This window comes from Corvus kubaryi, unplaced genomic scaffold (genome assembly GCF_017639235.1).
Source record: "Corvus kubaryi isolate FWS band 111438036 unplaced genomic scaffold, C.kubaryi_AGA036_p1.0 split3-73, whole genome shotgun sequence".
In the NCBI taxonomy this organism is placed as follows: Eukaryota; Metazoa; Chordata; class Aves; order Passeriformes; family Corvidae; genus Corvus; species Corvus kubaryi.
In genome coordinates, this window is record NW_024582091.1 from 44,344,681 (window position 1) to 44,361,537 (window position 16,857).

General features: G+C 41.8%; 1 protein-coding gene across 9 annotated transcripts in view; it reads left to right on the forward strand.

Annotated features, from left to right (window-relative positions):
* MAP7 (microtubule associated protein 7) overlaps positions 1–16,857 on the forward strand; it is a 111,712-nt gene that overhangs the window by 522 nt on the left and 94,333 nt on the right. For 2 of the 9 annotated variants that reach the window (XM_042017444.1, XM_042017446.1), the window contains exon 1: positions 10,241–10,963. In XM_042017444.1, the coding sequence (XP_041873378.1) occupies positions 10,834–10,963 (130 nt within the window). In that variant the 5' untranslated portion in view covers positions 10,241–10,833. Of the gene's footprint in view, positions 1–483; positions 494–10,231; positions 10,964–16,857 lie in introns of those variants that run through there. The other 7 variants (XM_042017454.1, XM_042017455.1, XM_042017449.1 and 4 more) reach the window with 5 other exon arrangements.

Below are 16,857 nucleotides of genomic sequence, written 5' to 3' on the forward strand. Positions count from 1 at the left end.
CGTCCGCAACAGGTGCGGGGGCGCTCCGCGGCCGCCCGGCTCTGCGGAGGCTTCGCTGCCTTCCCCAGGGCACCACCGCGACCCGGCCGGGGGCAGCCGAGGGTCGGCCCGGGCGGCGGGCAGAGCTGCGCCGGTGGGGGCGGCGCGCCCGAACCGTGCCCGTCGTAGCAGCGAGACCCCCCCGACCCCGCGCAGGGGCATCGGCGGGGCCACGCTGTCGTTCCCGGGTCGCCGCTGGTGCTTTTGGAACCTTCGTTCCTAGCTTGGAGTGCTGCCGGGCGCCCGCACGGCGGCGGGGCTAACGCGGGGTGTGGAGCTGTCCGGCGAGGAAGGGGTCCGGAGGGGACGGCCGCCGGGCTGCGGGCTTTGGTCGGGGTTGGAGGTAGCACTGACCTGCCGCAGTAAGGTCACGCTGCTAACGGGGACGGGGTGAGCCCCGGCGAGGGCGGAGGGACGGCTCGGCAGGGTCAAGGTACCTGGTGGCTGCGCCCCGGCGCCTGCCGAGCGAGGCCCGCTGCGGGGCCCCGGGGCTTGGCTGCGCCTCAAACGCGTGCGAGCGACGGGCTGCTGCAAGCCCTTATTTCCTATAGGGAAAGCGGGGAGATGTCCTTGCGTCTTCTCTAAGGAGGGATGTACACTGCGAGAGTGTTTTAACCCGCTTTTATTTTGGCCCTAAGGGCGAGGAGGGTGCAGGGAGGAGATTTTGGCTTACGCAAGCGGATCGACCGCTGTATCACTGTTGTAGGCGCGGATGCTGTTTGTTTTTGCTGCTTGCTGGACTGTGAAGTCTGACTCCAACTTTTAGTCCTTTTTTCCTTTTTTTACCTCCCTCCACAGTCCAATTCCACTCACCCTTTGCTAGTCCTTCTCTAACATATGTCTAAGTTTATCTCTAAATCAAAGAGTGCGCTTTTCTATCAAAACAGCATATGAATAGGCCATATGGCTGTTGGCTAATTGATTGTGTTTCCCCAGTATAATATTTTTAATACATACTTTATGTAATGCAGACATGCAGTCACAAGCAATGACTGTGGGCAAACCCATCCAAGTGCTGTCTTCATTAGACTTAGAAATACTGTGGTTCTGCTCAGAAATCCTTGCAAGTCACTCCCAGGCATCACTCTAAAGTTCAGCTTCAGAAACGATGTGCATCTGGGTTCCTATGTGCTTCAGAGTTTGCAACTGCATTGATTTCACTTTCAGGAAGAACTGACTGTCTGTTTTTTTTGAAGCCATTTCTAACAAAATCTTTTTGAGTTCTCTACCTTACATTGCTGATGTTTTGTTTTGTTTTGGTTTTTTTAGCTGGATTGTCAGTCTTTTTCTAATTACGTACCAAAACTAGAAATGAGCCAACAGGTGACATGTATTTTGTGTATGTTCTGTTTTAAAAGGACTTATGTTCCTAGATTTATTCTGAGTTTGCTTTATAGTTTCATTTCAGGCTGCTGTGTTGAACTTTTACTCATCAGGACATTTGTAGACAGAAGGATCTGCTTTCATAAATTCTTGAGTATTTTGAATTTAAATTGCTTTGTGCTGTTAAAGTTCACTCGAAACTTCCTTGTCTGTGAAATGTTAAACTTCTGTGAAGTTGTTTGTTGTCTGTTGAGATCCTTTTAGGTCTCTGAGTTATCACAGGGGCTGCTTTGCAGGCGTTCACAAACAGGAACAACCTCAAAGTACTTCAGGATCTGCTTCTGTGGCTCTTTGGTCCATCCGTGAGTGAGCAGATGTGTGTGCCCAGGGAGGGCCACGCAGATGGCTTTGACTGCAGTCTGCTCTGCAAGCGGAACACCTGTGTCTGGATCCGGCTCGTCAGGAAGGGCAACATCCCATCTGTGTTTAGTGAAATTACCTACTGGTTGACCTATTGATTCTGTTTAAAAAACAAAGCTCTCTGTGTGTGTGTGTGTTGTGGTGTGTGTCTGGTTTGTCTCTTTCCTTGCCTCCTGTGGCTACACACGTGGACTTTCAGGGCTGATCCTGGGGAAAGCTTCAACATCACCACACGGGGTTTGCAGGGAGATGTTGCAAGTGGCTCCCTGTATTGGCAGATGGTCTGCTGCATTTAACTAGCTTTCTTTGGGTAAATGGTTTAATTATCAGGCTGAAGGGTTGTTTTTTCTTTTCATAAATGTATAAGTGGCAAAATGAGTACAGTGCTCAGGGGATATACTAACATATACCAGTTAGAATTTTTCAGTCGTAGCTACTCGAGCATCTAATAGCACTAACAAGCTCTTCAGTGATTCCTGAGATGAGAGGGGCCCTCTTGTGGGGAATACCACACGGAGAAGCTTCTGAGGCACCTCATTTTATGGTTGCCCATCCATAAACACTGCCTGTGATAGTTCCCCGCGCGTGCTCCGGGCTGCCTCGGCCAGCTTTGTGCGCAGGTAACAATTTGCTTAAACTCTGGGATACCAGAGAGAGCAATTGTTTGTAATGTCGCAAAGAAGCTTTAATGCTATGGTTTTGTGTACTGTTGTAGTTAGTGCTCTCTTCTAAGTGAGCTTAGTATTACTCTGTACTTTTTGCAGCAAAACAAATCTGCACTTTAAATGATGCCAGTGCCAGGTGGCTTGTGAAAGCCGAACACTTGACGTGCTCGCTCTTTAACTGCTGATGGGACTTCATATCTGTTGCTTGCTTATCCTGGTATTTTCTCCATCTGAGAATAAATCAAATTTCATCTTACTGTGTTTGGTTTTTTTTTTTTTTTTTTCTGACGAATAGATAAATTATTAGGGAAAACACGAAAGTACAGAAAGCATAGAGTGGGTGGGAGCTGAAGGCGTGCTCTGGTTCCCATGGCTCTTTCCCAGCAGTGCCAACGTGTTTTGCTGGGGAGGATTTACACGAGTGTGTTGTGACACGCGGGTTTTGTCTCTGGCAGGCTCAGGCGATTTATGTTCCTTCAAAGGGGAGCTGCCGGCTGCAGGGCGCTGCTGTTCCCGTCTCGCTGCGGCCGCGGGAGGGGATGGACTATGCCCGTGCCCAGCCACCGGCACGGGGGGGTCCTGGTGCTCCAGCACAGGCTGCGGCACCGCCCGAGGGTCACCGCCGCCCCGGCTCCTTGCGCTCACCCGTACCGTAAACAGGGACTGTGGGAGCGCCAGGCGCCGTGGGGAAGCGGGGACCTGCCGCCAAATGGACACTGCCGCGATGGTGTGTGCTCACAATGCTGCGAGTGTTGAAGCTTGTGTGTGGTAGGCGTGCTCCAATTTCCATCCATGATCATCTAAATATTAGTACATCGTGAAGCCTTTCTATCTTTTAATATATAAACTGTGGGTCTGCAATTCTTCTATTGCCATCCTCCTCTGATTAAAACCTATTCGGACTTTGAAATTGTGTATCAGAGCTTATGATTATATCTTTGGTCCCACATTAACAATTTCTGAGGCAGTTCTGAATGCACAGAGACTCGGATTTATCAGTATCTTGTAGAATGAAAATGAAACAACTAATTTAAATTTAGGTTAAAATCCTCATAGCAGCTGTCCCTCAGCTTTAGAAAGCTGTTCAACTACTGTGTCTTGGTATCTCTCATTGGTCAAGTAATGTCTGTGCAAGGACTGCACACTGTGGAAAACTTTGAACAAGCCTTTTTATGTGCTTATTGTGTAATGGGGGTCAGGCTTTCTCCACTCATCTATGCCCAGCATTGCTAGTGTGTAAAAAAAAAAAAAAAAAAAAAAAAAAAAAGAAAGAGAGAGAGAGGTGTGTGTGTGAAACAAGCCACAACAAACACAAACTCAATACCAACAACAATCCAACCATGTCCAAAAAAATTCCCTCCCCCCAAAAAAATTCAAACCCAAAGTAACTCCACACGCACAGACACACAAAACCCACAGAGCCAAACCCTGACGCAGGAAAAAAAAAAAAAATCCAAGTTTATGAAGAATCAGGCCTGTTACGTGATGGTCAAACATCTGGCTTACATGGTACTTCCAGTACAGAAAGAGAACTTCTACTAATCTAGTTAAAGTAATATGCATTGCTGTTTTTCTTGGGCTTAATTTTGCAAAGAGATGTACTTGTGTATGTGCTGTTTCAAACTGCAAAATGTTGTAAATTCACAGTACTCTGAGATAGCTAATATTTTATTCACATGATTTGTTAGCATCCCAGATAAACAAATTTAATACTTTAGAGCTGAAAATTATTTGTGGTGTTAAAGGTAATTAAATGATCAGAGCAATAATTGCCTCAATTATGTAAATACTGCATAACCTTACAACAACATACTTTCTTTTCCACTTGAAAAAAGTATGTGTAAGTCTACATCCACAATACAAGCCACAGTGTGCTGCTGCTGTTGTTGTCGTGACTCTCTTTGCATATCTATCCTTCCTTCAGGAAGAGGATCCCCTCTATGTGACTTCTATTAGAGAAATGCAGTGGCCTGCTAGGAACTATGGCAGAACAGATTATGTGTATATTATATTCTTTTTTACCTTACACATGCATGAGAAATGGTGTATTTGTGAGACTGGTTCAGGTTTAATTCTGCAGCTCTCCTGTAGTGTTGGTTCTGGAGTCATGCCATATTTGCTTTCATGAAAACAAGTAGAAGGTATATTTATATCCTTCTTCCTGGCTTTAGAGAGAAAGCTTGAATATTTGTATTCTAGGAGATCTGTCAGAGTTCAACGGAAACAACCGTAGGTTGTCTGCTAAGATGACAGGCAGCACTAGGCTCCCTCACTGTTCAAATAAATGGAGTTAGAAACCCTGACTCTTGTTGACAATGAGATTCTTCAGAGAGGTGACAGAATGATTTGTGCTCCAGGAGGAGAGTCACTGTGAGACTAGATTACTGAGGGGAGAAATACAGTACTGACATCTCCAAATATTCCTCATCTCTCTATCTGAAACTCTGTGTTCTCCCTTATCCAAAAGTCCAGACATCTTGGTCATCTTCTAAGAAACATGTTGGGAACTAAGATGTCAGGAAAGCACTGGTAATTAACACAGTTCATAGGATTCCATCCATCAGATACTGTCAGTAATACAACAATGGAAAAAAATTTTAATTTGGTCTTGGCATATTGCCTTTTCTTTCATGTCCACATTTCTGTGAAAAAGCTTGGAGCCTTTTCTTTGAGGTATTCATTTCCACTGAAAAGCTTAGTATGTACATAAGTGCTCTTAATTTTGAGTGCTATGCAAATGCTTGGTTCTCCTGACACATATAAAATGCAGGTATTTTAAAAAATAAGCTTTTTTTTTTTTTTTTTAAGAGAGAAGCAGTGGCATCATTGCCCTGGCTATTAGTTGTAGAGCAATTAGAATTGGTGACTTCTGTCTTCTACCAGATTCCTGTTTCCTACTGTCCTTTGAACACCCAATTCCTTGCTGCCTTTCCTTATTTAACTGACCATTGATTGAAGTTACACGGTATGTTCTACTATGGGGCATAATCCAATATCATTCTGTTACATATAAATAGGGAGCATTGACTAAGAATGATCTAATATGTTTTTGATTCATTGTGGTGTGCCTTGTGCAATGTTTATAATTAGTCATACTATGCAAATTAATTTAACTAAAAAATGTGACACACTTGTTAATGTAAGCCTTGTATTTGATTGTTTTATTGGTGTGTATGTGTGCAAAGTGTTTGTGAATGATGAGACTCTTGATTAAGTTCTTGATGAGTTCTTGATGAACTCCTCATGTTCACATGCCTTTTTGTGCTGATGAATGAGTTTGACTCAAAACAGGGCAGGGCTTCCAGCCTTCTCCTAAATTTTTCCTATGCATGGAAATGCACACAGGTTTAGTTTTCTTTGGCAGAAGGGGAAAGAGTTAACACTTACCTTCTGTTTAGTCACTTCTGAGGAGCTCTTAACAGCCCTTAGTCCAGTGTGTGGCACTGTCACACGTCAGAGGGACAGCAAACTGGGAAGAAGATTTCCCTTATTATTCTCTAGCATTTTATGTTCTTACTGATTAATTCAAGGGACGTTTTGTTTTTTTCCAAGAAGGTGAAAAGAAGAAATCCTTTATTATATCAGATGTTTGTATACTGAAGTTGTTTAAAAAAATTCAGTTACTGCAGTAAAAGAATTGGCTGAGCCTTTATTGTCTTGTATATAAAAGTGAGGCCTTACAGATATCTTTCAAGAGAAACTTAGAAACCTCTGTAAAGACAAGGTTATTATGTGTCTTTTTTGGAAAAGAAGAGGTAGAAGGAAGAGAAAATAGAGAGCAGCAGTGGAAAAAATTAGGTGTTTGAGACAGTGGTTGACTTAATGGAAGCAAGTGGTTTTTTCTGATACAGTGGCTATATTTGTTATTTCCAAGTTAACTGTAAAAAAACACAAAACCAGGTGTAGGGATGAATCCTGCCTGTCTTTTTAAGGCTAGTTTGTTTTGTCTTAGATTTACATGCCATTGAAAAGGAGTTTTCCGGTCCTCTGATGCTGGGTAAATAGCTGTTTTCTCATACGAGGAGGAAAAAAAAAAAGGCCCTATTATTTCCATCTTTTAGGCCTGACTTCCTGATTTAAAACCTAGTGAAGTAGAAAGTAAACAGACATATGACTCCCGAAGAAAACTAAGAATAGATTGAGTTTGAATTTTAGCTTGTGTATGTGTATTCCAACATAGTCCTGTGAGGAATAGGGAGTTGGAGTTAATGATCTTTATGGATCCCTTCAAATTTGAGATACTGTATGATCTAGCACTGCCTGTATTACGTATTTTTAAAGGAGTTCTTAGAAAAAGTTTTTGACATAGATGATTAATGTTGAAAATGTCTATACAAAATATGATTGTGTGTTTTGATGAGTAGGTATGTTGAAAATTTTTTGTTGTAACGTTTTTGCAGGATGGGAGGTTTTAACTGAATTTTCCTGATCTTTTTTTCCCAAGAAAGAAACATTTGGAACATAGTTCCCTGTGGAACCCTATTGTTTCATGCAGGGAAAAAATGACTGTAGATGCAAAATTCTATATCATTTCTTATCCTAAGTATATAAGATATATACTTACCTTGCCCTGAACCCCTCAGTTAGAAGAAAATCAGAAATAACAATGAAATAGTGGCAATCTGTAAAGGAATGTATGCTAAAATAATATATTTTCTTGATCTATTTCTTGATACAAAACACATGTAAGTTGAGGGGAACCTTTCACAGGGCAGTGGCTGTGGAATGTAAATTTACGTGCAACTCATTATACTCTAAATCACAGTAATAGCTTGATGTACAGTTTGGATAGTTTACAGGGGATGAAACAATCCTGTCAATGAGAGAGAATAGCAAATCTAGAGTTCAAGTGACTGGCTTCAACTTCCTTTTCATTTCATGGGTAAAGGTATCAAGTCTTAATATGTGATGGTAAAGCAGAAACATCACTCAGCATGTTGTCGTAAATATTTACATTTCCCATATCATGCTATAATTGTCCTAATAGTCCTTGTTCAAGCTGCTGTTCAAGACTTGCCTATCAGATGATGTTTTGTGCTGGTAATTATACCTATAGAATCCAGTGGATGCAAGTGGGTGTGTTTAAGTGTAGTGGTTTGTCTGATAATGAGTTTGCAGGTGTTGTAAAAACGAAAACCCCAAAATGACCCACTGCCCTCAAGATATGCAGTTGCCCTCACTCCATCCACTGAGAGAATCTCACTCCATCAGTAAGAGAGCTCAGCTGTGATTGTTTTTATACATATGATGACTAATGATTAGAGGGGGAAAAAAATCAATAATAGGGGTTATGTAAGAAAATTGTTCCTTTTGTTTTGTCTTTTTTTTTTTGAAGAGTTTAACAGCCTTGTTACTAAAATTATCCACCCCTTCGTTCCCTCAAGGGAATGTTGCTTTCATCCCAGTTTTCGTATAGAAGCTCCCATGTAGATGAGACAAAGCTGAAATAAAAAAAGCTTTCCTGATAGGGATACTTCAGGAACTTCTTTTTCTGCCCTAAACCAGTGGCTTGAGGAAGGAGGGGTTGTCAGTACAGTCTTTTTTTATGCAGTATTGGTACCTTTAATGTATGCTTAATAGTGTTTTTAGGAATGTTTTTCACAAAAAAAAAAAAAAATCCCCAAGTGCCTAAAGTTATGGGGTATTTTTTATTATAATAGGTGTCTTCTGTAGGTAAAAGGTCACATTTTGTTTGGCATTTGGAAACATGGTGTGAGCTGGCATAGTTTTTAACCACAGGGACCTTGAAATAAAATCTTGCTGTGTAAGCTGAATGTGATATTGACACTTTTCCTCTGTCACCTCTGCATTAGTAAGACAACAGGAAGAAATATGTACCAACACCTCAGTTGCCTGTGTGTTATTGCCCAAATCAGTCTTCACCAAACTCGGTTATTACTGCATTTTGTACAGAGGGCAAGTCACTTTTATGGGTGGGTGCAGGAGATCCTGCAAGGACCAAGGAAGTCATCCTCAGTCCTGTAGCTGTTCTGCATGACTCCTTCAATAATAGGAAATGGAGATGCTGAAACAGTCAACATACCTGTAAGCTGGGAAGCCACTCCATTCAGGTGTATTTTTGTGTGTTATATACTTATATTTTTTGAAATGCCTATTTAAGGAGTCTAGCAATCAAAGATGATTAAACATCATTTTTAAAAGGGTAGGAATCCTTACTTAGTGACTTAAAGCAGTGAAACGGGGTGGAGCAATATTTAATGAAGTTATCATATACTTATTGTTTTCTGTTACTTTTGTTCTGTTGGCAGGTCTTGGCACATATGAAAAGTAATGGTGGTACTAACTACTGTCCACTTTCTGTGGCAATGCATCTACTGTTATGTAGTGTTTGTGGGAGGCATTAGGTGGATGGGCATTAGGTGGAGGAATGAAGCTGTTTCTCTTTATGGAATAAAGTAGAAGTGCCCGTACAAATGCCAGAAGGCAAATTGCTGAGCCAAAGAATAGCTTGCGTTAGAGCTTTTTTCCTTACTCTTCTGTCCACACCCTGTAGTACAAAGTGTCTCTAACAGTAGACAGATGTCATCATGTACAGCTGCCGTGTACGCCCAGAGTCCAAGGTGTAGCCAAGAAGCAGGATGTAGCCAGGAGGAAATACATACTAGAGGTGGGCTCTGGGCACGGTGAGAAATGGTACCCTCCTGCAAAATGCTTCTGGTTTGGTTGGGTGTTTTGTGCCTGAGCTGGAGAAGGAAGAACAGTGCAGCTGAGCCTTCAGGTGGTGCTGTGTTCTTCTCCATCCACTGTGTTCCTGGCTCATGAGCCTGAGATGTGCAAGAACAGAGCTATCCTGCCAGCTGAGCATGATCCAGGACTCCTCTGTAAAGAGCATCCCAGGCCACCGTGATAGTCAACATAGTTTGTGTCATAAACTCTGACCCTTCTTCAGTATTGTTACCCGTGTCATTGAGGTGATCATATACCATCCATCATATATATCCGTATAACTCAGAGTTTTCAATGAGCCACCTACAGACTTGTCAGCTAATGTCTGTGCCATCTTGTGGTGGCTGATCAGGTTACATCAAGATTCTCTTAAAAAACCCCAAAAACCCACAAAACAAAAAACCAACCAAAACAAAACAACCCTGAAGTGAGGAAAAGTAATAAAGTATTATACTTTTACAATTATAGAGTGATTCTAGCTGGCAGTTTTTCTTTAGTAGCATTTTGAAATGGTGAGCACACACTGAATTGAGGTGGAAGTGGATGACGAGTAAAGAGTCTCTCAGCTGAAACATCCAGCATGTTACATAGTGGCATTTGCAGCCGTGAAGGATGGAACATTCAGATTGCAAAACTTGTGAGCAAGCATTCTGTTGTAAATGGCTAAAGAAAATCCAGAATGCCAGCATGTGAGGGAAATCAATTAATTAAAACTTCCCCAGGCTGTTTGGACTTTGCTCATTTTGCAAAATGTATGTTAATAGTTGGAACTGTAAAACTAATGGTGTGGTACAGAATATTCAGAATTTTGTTGCCCCATGTTGTCCACGCAAGCTAGAAATTCTCATTTTCGCGTTTTCACATGTGGAAAAGAAAGTTCCAACACCCGCCTGTAATTGTGGGTGTATGCATTCCTAATGCAAAAGGTATGTACTGCATAGGAAGGTGATTAAGGGGGGTGGGGAGGTGGTGGCACACATGACACCCAAGACATGCAAATATAGAAGAAGACTCATCCTCATTATTTTAGGTTAGGCTGAAATTTCTAAACATGAATAAGCAGAGCAGCTGAGCAAAAAGCAGGTTCATGCCTGGAGCCTTCCAGGCTTCTTTTCACTCAGTGCTCATCTGCTTGTGCAACCACAGCTCCATTCTCCTGCTGCCATGCAAGGAGGAAGGAGCAGCCCCTGCTGCCGAGGTGCTTCCAGCTCTCCATGAGCGTGCAGGACACAGCATTCCCAGGGCCGGCTTGCTGCAGCTGAGGAGACAGCACTCATAGACCCTCCTTTGATTAGGATGTGTCAGTGTTGTCAGGGCAACTGTTAACAGCGGCGTATCATATTTTCTCCTCTTGTATTGCGTGCTGAATATTTTAGTGTGCTGTAGCTGGAAGAGGGTTGCAGGGAAGAAGGTGCTGCCGCAAGGAACCTGGAGCTGGGGTCTGATTGAGCAGGTTAACAGCAAAGAGCAGCATCCAAAGCAATGTGCCTTTAATTAGGGCTTTTCTTCAAAGGGGGGAACGACTGACTGCAAGCCTTTTGCTGCCGACTGGATGTTGTTATTTGTCAGCTGTTTGCATACTGCTTATCCATAGGGGATCTGTTACAAGTGCTCAAATGAACAGACAGCGTTGTAGCTAGCGGCTAATCAGGGGCTGGAGTTTCTTACTTTTTTTTAATAAGCAAGAGGCAACAGCAACATGCCTGGTTCAACTACTGCCCTCCGACAAGAGAGACTGAAGAAAAGTCCCAGGCCAAGTCCCCCAGGTTTATTCACCATTAATGAAGAGGATGAGCAGCAAAAAAATGGGAATTCCAAAAGACTGAAAGGTACGTTGCTGTTCTGCAGTGTGATCAGGGCTGCATGTGGGATGTGCTGCACAGCAGGCACAGCAGTATTTTATTAGCTCTTCTGTGTGCTACAGAGCATCTGTAAGTGACTGGTGCAGCTTGGCAGTTCATGTTGGCACTCACAAATGTGCTGTGCATGATAGGTGTATTTAAATCCCCTGGCTTGTTATGCAATCAGCTGCTTTGGCTATGAAGAAAAAACCACTTTTTAGTTATTAATCACATATCTTCTGGTAGGGATAAGGGTCCTGCACCAGAAATATATCCGTGAGTTTCTGTGTGTTTGCTTTGATTTCTGTTTACAGTCTGGATAAATAACTGTTAAAAACAAGGTGGTTGTAGGCTTGGAGAGTACAGAATGCAATGCCTGCCTGCTATAGAAGACAGCTTTGCCAAAGACAATGTGAAACTGTCTATACTTCCTTTCGTGTGCGGGAGGGGCACTGTGCCTTTGGCAGAGTATAGAAAAATACATTGTTCGAAAATGCTGACTTATACAAGTCTGACAACAAAACAAACAGAGAACCCAAACACAAAACCAACAAATTGTTAAAGAAAAATATTTATGGTGCTTAAGGTAGGTAAGCAGTGGTGGCAGAGGGATGCTGATGGCCACTGATTTATAGCAGGTCTGTCAAGCCTGTGTACCCACTGTCTGTCCTGTATCATGTAATTCCTGTTTCCCACATGGATCCTAGTGTTTAAATTCTCTTGCTCTGGCAGGGATTCTGCTACTTACAATTGTGACTGTTTTTATTCTTTTTCTTGGTGCTCAAGTGATTCTATGTGTATGAGCACCCCTTTTGGGGGGGTGGGGGGGGGGAAGGATGGGATGGATTGTATCAGTTTTTGTTTACAAAACAAATATTAGTTTGTAGCCTCAAGACACTGTTTTAAATTTCTGTTGTCACTATTCTACCGTGTAACAGGAGAGGCTAGAAAGCATTTAAATAGCCAATTTATACTATGTGTATTAATTAGAGCTGAATAATTTACAGCTAACTGATTATTTTCTTTTTCTGAAGAAAAAAAAAGGTAGCTTGGTAGCTTTCACAAACAAATTCAGAACTCAAGTTTTGTTTGTTGGGGTTTTTTTGAGTTTGCTTGTACTTTTTTTTTCTCAGAATGGCAAAAAACCTAACTGGTTAGAGCTTCATGATAAAATGTATATTGCTAGTCATTGTTAATGTGCCTATTGTGTTATGGTCTTGTGTACATAGTTACCTGCTCTTCTGTGTATTTGAAACTGCGCATATAAATGGAGATCCAAACTCTAGTGTAAGGTTATTGAGTTCTTGATGTTTTAAGAAGCATACTACTTTCCTTTATCACCCGCTGGATGGCTTCCAGAGTCAACAGTCCATAAAGCTAAAAATCAGTAATTTTCCTGGTTTTGTTCAATGGCCCTGCTAGTTTCCCAACAGTTTGTTGACTTAACTACTCTTTTCTACTTGCAGGAGTTATACAGATGTGCTTATCCTTTGTCTCTCCTGCTTAACCAAGATTTGATTTTTGATTATTCCTTTATTTTCTCTTCTTGCTGTGAAATGTAAGTAGATGAATGTGCACAGTAGCACAGCTAGCAAGCGAACAAGTGCACATGGTTTTAAGAAGATAAAAATTTGTTAGCTTACCTTGACTGCTCCTGGTGAGAAATAATATAGGAAATGGTACAAAATATTCTGAAACTATATTATTTTGCTTTTCATTTTACTAAATACTTAAAATAGCTCATAGTGTCCCTAGACCAGAACGCCGTTTGCACAGTGATACATGTAGGTAAATAGCTACGTTTATCTATTTGAATGTTATCAGTCATTAGGTGGGTTAGGCTGGAATGCCTGGTAATGGAGAATGCATGTACCCAGGGTGCTGTTCTTCTCACCTGGTACCAAGTAAGGTCACTCCAGTGCAGTTCTGTCTGGGTGATGGACCCACGTGGGGCTTTCGTGGATCTTCAGTGTTTGTTGTTCTCTTGCTACTTTACAGGGTTTGCCCTGTCTTAGTTCTTTACCTGCCATTTTTGCTCAGCAAGCACCTGAAGCTGCTGAGATGTTTCTTTTTTATTTTTTGTCTCTCTAGCACATTCTAAGTCAGTGTCATTTTTTGTGGGAGACAGGCTAAATGTTTTCTTCATCTGCAGTTTCTGTTATCATGCTGGACTTGCCTTGGTACAGCAGTATAAAGCCCAAGAGGCCTTTAATGGATCCGATACGCCAAAGTAAAGAAATTCCTTCCTCCGTTAAGGGTATTTGAATATCATTGCAAGGTTTAAAATAAACAATATTTTCATAGTTCAGGTCTTGTCAGAGTACTAAGGCTTGATTAGACTTTTTATGAGAATTGTTTTTGTGATCTGGGAAACAAATATTAATGTGGGTCTTAGTTGCTGGCATCTGCGAGGTTTTCTTTAAATCGATTTTGGTATCAGCCATTCCTTTGCTTGTCTGGCTGTCTGCATTGAAATTGGAGAAGTCTGGTAGGCAATGAGTTTGCTTCTCCAGTGTAAACAAATAATGACAATGTTAAGGATTTTTCTTTTCAGTCTGGAGGTATTAAAAGCCTGCAGTGACCTTTATAGACATGTGCTCCTGATACTTCCTTTCCTTTGATGCGAACTGTATTCACTGTTTTTTCAACAAATATTTTAACTTCCTTTCCTCCTCTTGGCTTTGGGACGGGGCCTGCATTTTTGTGATATATCTGTATGGCATCCACTATTGCAGGGTCTCGAGATCCTGTTGTGTAGTAGAAGAGTGCAAATAAAAATTACTTTGAATATCCTTTTTTACCTTTATTAACAGTATTTATTCTCCTTTCTTGTTATAACATACAGAAGTTTTGCTACATAGTGCACTCTTCAAATACAATTTCTATCGGTTTACAGAAGCTTATTTTGCACTTGCATTGGTTTTTGGTTTAGTTACCAGCTTTCCAGAAGTTCTGTAGCTATATTCACAAAGAAACCAGAAAAAACAGGAACTTAACAGCCTCAGTGTTTCCTTAAAGCTTGTGTAGTAAAACAGATATTGTTTCTGTGACTGAAGAGAGTGTGTTTATGTGGTTCTGTACGTAAATCACAAAGGTATGACTGAGTAGATTAGTGTTTAATTACAGGTATCCATCCTATGTGCGTGAACTTCAGCTTCAGACATTCCTTGAATTCAGGCACAAACAATTCAAAAAGCTTCAGGATTTCCCTCCTCTGCTCTGTTAATTCTGTGTGCCTTGGATGTAGTCTTAAAACCTTACTCAATTTTATGAAATTTTTAAGTGATGCCTCCTCTCCTTCTTCTTAGAAGGAAGACTTTCTCAACTGTTGATAATGTGTTTCTAAAACTCTCATTTGACAAGGCTGGAAAAGTAATGCTCATGCTTCTGGATTATGGATTTGAATACTTAATAACTGAAATAATTTTGACATTTATGAAAAATTAATGAAAAGTCTCAGCAATGGAGTCCTTCACCATCCTGCTTATTTAAAACTGATCAAGGGGGAGGGTACCTCTAATCTGCTGATTGAGTATTGCTAATACAAAGCTAGACATACATGTCTTAGCTGTCTGAACAGTAGCACTGATTCTTTGTCATCTTGAAAACAAGAGAAAGGCTTTTTTCAGTCCTTTCGTGAATGACAGTGATGTCAGTGACCACCAGCAGATCTTGCCACTGTTGTGTGGCTGGTAATGTTTGTGCATATTGCTTATTCATATGAAAGGTTTGTCCTTCCAGAGAGATGGAGGAGATTTCTTCTATCATGACTGTTTGGGTGTTTAGTCTCCATGTTCTGCATGTATTAGTGAAATACGTATTTCTTTTTAAACTCAGATTGTCTAACTTTTAGTTCAGTTGTTGTGTGTTACTGTGTGTCTATAGCTAAAGCAAACTTCAGATACCTGAAAGAAAAGGGAACTTGGCATCTTCAAGGGCATTAAACTGATAGTCCTGGAAACTGAAACTGTATACTTACAAAACAGGTATTGCATGGGGTGTGGAAGTGTAATTTTATCCCACGCTGCAGAGTCTGTGCCTCAGGCAGGATCCAGAATGACAGCTGAATCTCTGGCTTTCACCACACTTTAAACCAGCAAAACTGCCTGGGATGGTGGTTCTCAGTGGGGCCTCCTGATACTAGTCAGAAGGCTGACCTCCAGTTTGTTTGGGGCAAAACAGTTAGCAACTGTTAAAGGCTGAACACCAAAATCAAGTACTGGAGGTTTTTGTGACAATATGTAGCCTTATCTTGCCCATCTGCATTTGAGGCAAAGTGAGTGGAAAGAGTGCGTGGAACGAAGGAAAGGTACCAATTCTCATTATGACGCTGGTTGTGTAAAGGGGCAGGGGTGAGAACCCAGACAATGTGGTTTGGCATCCTGCACATTCTAGTGGGTTCTGCTAATGTTTCTCTGCACCTTCTTTCTGCTAGCCAAGGCCAGGAGATGAGGGGTCCAAAAGTATCTGTGGTTCTTCTGGACATTTATTTACAGAATCACAGAAGCTGAGATGGAAGGGACCCACAAGAGTCATTGGTCCAACTCCTGGCTTGTCACAGGACCATCCCTGAGAATCACACCATGTGCCCAAACATTTCTTGGACTCTGTCAGGTTTGGTGCTGTGACCACTTCCCTGGGGAGTATGTTCCAGTGCCCAACCACCCTCTGGGTGAAGAACCTTTTTCTGGTTCTAACCTAAACCTGCCCTGGCACAACTTCAGGCCATTCCCTCAGGTCCTATCCCTGGTCACCAGGGATAGGAGATCAGTGTCTGCCCCTCCTCTTCCCCTTACAAGGCATTTGTAGACTGCAATGAGGTCTAAAAACAACTCCCAAAGTATCTGGGAGGTACATTCTTTAGAAAGCCCTACATTCTTTTCCTACAGTGCAGCTGTTGGGGGTACAAAAGGAACTTGTGTTTTCTTCAGGGTACTGCTGCCTCTGTTTGTAGGGTTTCCCCATTCACAGCTGTAGATGCCAGGTAGCAGGAAACATCCCATTTGTAACCATGACAAAGAGATCCTAGCATGAAGTAATTTATTAGCAGTAAAGCAAAGAGACTGTGTGGAAGTCTAGGGGATAGCAGGGAATATGTCTGCAGACCAGTGGAGCAAATCTGATTTGTTCACTCCCTCTAGCTTTCAGAGTGAAAGCCCAAGGTCTGAGGACTTGGCTTGTGTTGTAACACAGCCTGTTCATCAAAGTGTGTGCTGGGATTCCTTGCAGTGCTTATCTGTGCTGGGTAAGAATTATCTTACACTTCTAGCTCAGCTCTGTGAGAAGAGGCTTCCACTGCTGATTCTGGAGGATTGTGTTCAGTTATTTTGATGACTACTTTTTGGGGGTGAAACAGCCTGTGGTGTATTCATGTGCTCAGGGACCATACTTGACATTGAGTACATCGATGGCAGAAGTAAAAGAAAAAAGTGGGATGTTGACAGTCTTGAAAGTTTAAATTAGTTGTTAAAGTGCATTCAGTTTAACTTGACATGTGAACTGAGGATAATCCCTTTTAAGGAAAGGCTGAATTTTGAAAAATAACTTTTGTAAGTAAACGGGGTTATTTCAACCAAGATCTGAATGATAATACAGTGTTCAGCAGAACTGTCCTGGTGAGAACGGGATGCAATATTTGACTACTGTCCTTGCAGGATAGGGTGCTTGTTGAAGTTGCAAAAGGATTGGTGTTCAGTTTTTTACAGATAACTCTCAGGAAAGCTTTGTATGAGAAACACCACTCATGAAAGATTGATAGCAAGCAGTGGAGTTTTTCCTTATTCACTATTACCTCTGTAAGAGTTGTAACTTTAAAAACCTGGAATTTGGTATATGAATCTGTGTGGAAAATACATGTAAAGGGAATGTAGGTTCATAGCCAT